Genomic DNA, 4,106 nt, shown 5'->3' on the forward strand with positions numbered 1-4,106 from the left:
TATATTTTTATTTTTTTCTTAAAAACTAATAAATATTTACTAAATATACTTATTAAATTTTAAAATATGTATTATGCTTTAATTATTAAAAAAAAATGATACAAAAATTTTTATATTTAGATGTACTTTTAAGAGTTTGAATTTTTGTGACACTCATATACTCATGATGTCCCGGTCTGCCCTATATTTTTTTTATATTTATATTAATAAAAATTTTTTTTAAATTAAAATAATTTTTCAAAAATATTGATGTGAATGAATAGAAGTAATTTAAATGTAAAAGTTTTATTTAAAACATTTCTTGAATAGTAATAAATGTTATTGTTAAATAATATAATAAAAAAACTATTTAAGATATATAAAGTATAATAGAGCGATATTCCAGGCTAATTTTTTGAAAAATATGTATTTTCTTAAAAAATGTTTCAGACAAAAGTTTTTCGACTTCAAGGGAGATATACATATTAATATGATATTATCGGTTAGGTGGCGTTGTCAGAACAAGGTCACGTTGAATTTTTAAATAAAACTCCCCATTTTTCATTAAATATTCTTGTAGCTAACTTCGAGAGCTTTTCAAAACGTTATAATAAAATATTTTCAGACTGTGAGCTGAAAATGAGCTAAAGTTTATCGAAAGGTGGAACAATCAAGCTTTAATCTTCCTCTAGCTAAACTTATTTTTTAAGAAAACTTACAGAGCAACAAATTTCTTTGACAAATTTCTTTTTAGTAACAAACAGAGCAAGAAATAAAAATATTAGAATTGATTCTATTCACTTTATTCTGCTTATAAGACTTTGCTTTTTAACAATTTATAAAATGAATGAAAATTTGTTGGGATTTCTATTTCAGATCGTCCAGAATCGAAATATTTTGCACATCAGATTTTTTATAGTATCTTGTTTGAACGTGAATAACTGAAATTAATGAATATATCTATGTATATTAATTTTTACCGAAAATAATTCAATATGTGTATTAAATTTATAAAATTATTAAAATCTGTTGCATAAGTTTTAAATAAAATTATTCTTCTTTCCAAAGATAAAGGATTTCTTAAAGGAATAGTTCTTATATATTATAAAAATTTTTTTTTCTTTATTTCTATGCAGGTCATTAACTGGGAGACAACGCTTCATATACCGAAACAGGCAAATCTTTCACCGGAAAGTATGGATTTAATCTTGAAACTTTGTGTTGGCGCTGATCGTCGCTTAGGTAAAAACGCGAATGAGGTGAAAAATCATCCATTCTTCGCGAGTATCGACTTCGAAAAGGGATTACGGCGCCAAATGGCCCCGCATATACCTCGTATTGAATATCCAACTGATACGAGCAATTTTGATCCTGTGGATCCTGATAAACTGCGCAATTCTGAATCGTCAGACTCGAACAAATCGGACGAATTGCTGGATAACGGGAAACCGTTTCACGGTTTCTTTGAATTTACGTTCAGGCGTTTTTTTGATGACGGCGGTGGTCCCGCGTATCCTAGTCGTATCAGCTTGGATGACAATGACAATCAAGGTCCCGTCTATGTATGACATTAGGTTAAATTTACGATTTACGGACACTTCGTCGTCTGCCATTTCCCTGTTTCGACACTTGTCCGTCGACGCGGTTCTGTCATTTCATTAAGATTTGATTTCGTCTTACGTAATAATTCTCTGTCTAATATCTGTTTCTTGAACTATAAATTTATGAATCTGAATAATAACGAAATGTTCTTTTGATAATGGATTGTAATGGTCACAATACTAATTAAGAATCCAAAGAGGTTTTAGTGTATTTCTATAATTTTTTAATTTTTCTTCATAAAAGATTTATTAAATAAAGTAGTTTACGATAAGCATGTTCATAAGAAATGTAACATTATTTCTTTCTTCTTTTTACTATATTAGATACTAGATTCTTAAAAGGACAAAGAGTGACGAATCAAGTAATTTTGAATTTGTTTTTGAAATTTGTTTTTTATTAATTATTTCATTAAAATAATGTTTATTTTTTCACTTAAAGTAACTGTTTTGGCAAATTAATTATTTATAAAATTTATTGTTAAAATTTTAATTATAAGTTAATCAAAGTGCTAAATTGATGTAATTAAAAGGAATTGACTATTTAAAAACTAAAATAATTTCAATTAAAATGACTTAACGCATGTATATATTTGTACATACCAAGCTGAGATTAACGTTTTTATCTGTATTGTATTTTTAAGATTTTTATTAAAAATTATCTAAATTTGGAAGACCGATATACAGATATATTAGAAACGAATTTAAAATTTATTGACATTTAGCTTTAAAAATATAACTGTAAAAAGAAATATGTAACATATGATGAAGCTCAACTTAAAAATAATTCAAATTATAAAGATCTGACAAGCATGTATATTTTTCATGCAGACATGTGCAGATGACAATCGTTGTAGCGACAATATACATTAGTACGTATTTAACAGCATATAATGAATGTCTTTCAAAAATCTAATGGATTATATCGCTAAAACAGCTATGAAAGAAAAGATAAAATTAAATGATTTTAGCTACCTTAACTTGTACGTCACTATTATTCTTTAATATGTATGCATACATGTAGCTGCAAAATGCAATTTCGTCTTTTTCTTAAATAAAACTTCACGTTTTAAAACATTACGTGATACAATTTCATATTTTTTATAAAAAAAAGGTATAATATAATAAACATATAATATATATATATAGTATTTTTAGAAAAAAAGTATAGTTTATTATAGCAATTATTTTAATTTAAAATTTATTATTTGTATATTTTAACATTTTCATGTATTACTTGTTTTATTTACGTTGTAAGGAATATAATGTAAGAATACAAGATGTTTTGTTCCAGAGATGCGTAATCGATGACAAATTAGAAAATTAACTCAAAATGTATAAGCCAATACAAGAATCGCTATTAAAAATTTATTAATAAGAAATTTATCTCAAAATTATATTATATGCGCAACAAAACATCTTGTATTCTTACATAATGAGAAACTTGTATGGATCATATTAATAATTTTCTCGTTTTTGTTTATAAATATGATAAAAATAGAGCGTGCATATAAGACATGAAAAATATACAAATAATATACATCAATAATGTTTTATCAAATTGTATAAAAGCAAATTGTTCGCAAATATCGAGAAAATGGATTTATTATTTACATTTATTATGCAATCAAAATTTTGAAGATAAGATTATATTATCATCTCTGGTAGAAAATAACAAACACGAAGTACGTTTTCATATGTAGGAAAAAATATTTCAGTGTGATAAAAATGAAGTAACCTGAATTTTTAATCTCAAGATGGGGAAGTGTGAATAAATAGTGATATTGCATCATTCTAAGAAGGACAGAAATCTCTAAGTAGAAACAATAAATAAGCCTAAAACTTTCTGCCGAAATAAAACAATATATATTACAGATAAATAAATAATTATTGAGCGCAATTGATATTTTATGCATGCATAATGACCCTTTTATTCTAAACATGATGCATGCCAATAAATGATGTAATGGAAGAGCAATAAAAGAAAACGTTAAAAATAGAGAAAATTTGAGTATTAAAAAGTGCTATAAGGATAGAAAAAATATTGACTGCACACATTCGGAGAATATAAAAAGATTATTGTGTTAAATAATTAAATATGATATATCAAACAAAGAAATGTTGATAGACAAATGTTAATAGGGAAACAGCAGATGATCAAACTTAAAGACTCGTCAGCCTTGTCCATATAAAAATAATCTTATTTTTTCTATTTGAGAGATATATATACAAAAAAAGAAATCTATTTTTAATAAGTGTTATGACTTATTTTTATGTTACTAAAAATTATTTATCAAATTTATGGAAAAATCTACATTAAAATTGCAAGAAAGTTAAAATGAAATTTCCGTTTGTCGTAGTACGAAAAGGTATTGTACGTGACCAATTTTTATATTTTGTATATTATTGACAAGCATTTTGCCTTTGACATTTTATTTATAATCATATACTGATTACTCAGACTAAAATTTAGATAGCAAATTTTTTTGATTTTTAATTTCTTCAGTAACATTTTTTAGTTTTTAAATA

General features: G+C 25.0%; 1 protein-coding gene across 2 annotated transcripts in view; it reads left to right on the plus strand.

Moving 5' to 3' along the window:
• The window catches only part of LOC108692456 (serine/threonine-protein kinase Warts), a 31,683-nt gene extending 30,136 nt beyond the window's left edge, over positions 1-1,547 (plus strand). For both annotated transcript variants that reach the window (XM_018200704.1, XM_018200703.1), the window contains exon 5: positions 1,116-1,547. In XM_018200704.1, coding sequence (XP_018056193.1) covers positions 1,116-1,547 — 432 coding nt within the window. The remainder of the gene's footprint in view (positions 1-1,115) is intronic.
• The last annotated feature ends 2,559 nt before the right edge of the window (positions 1,548-4,106 follow it).

This window comes from Atta colombica, unplaced genomic scaffold, assembly GCF_001594045.1.
Source record: "Atta colombica isolate Treedump-2 unplaced genomic scaffold, Acol1.0 scaffold72, whole genome shotgun sequence".
In the NCBI taxonomy this organism is placed as follows: domain Eukaryota; kingdom Metazoa; phylum Arthropoda; class Insecta; order Hymenoptera; family Formicidae; genus Atta; species Atta colombica.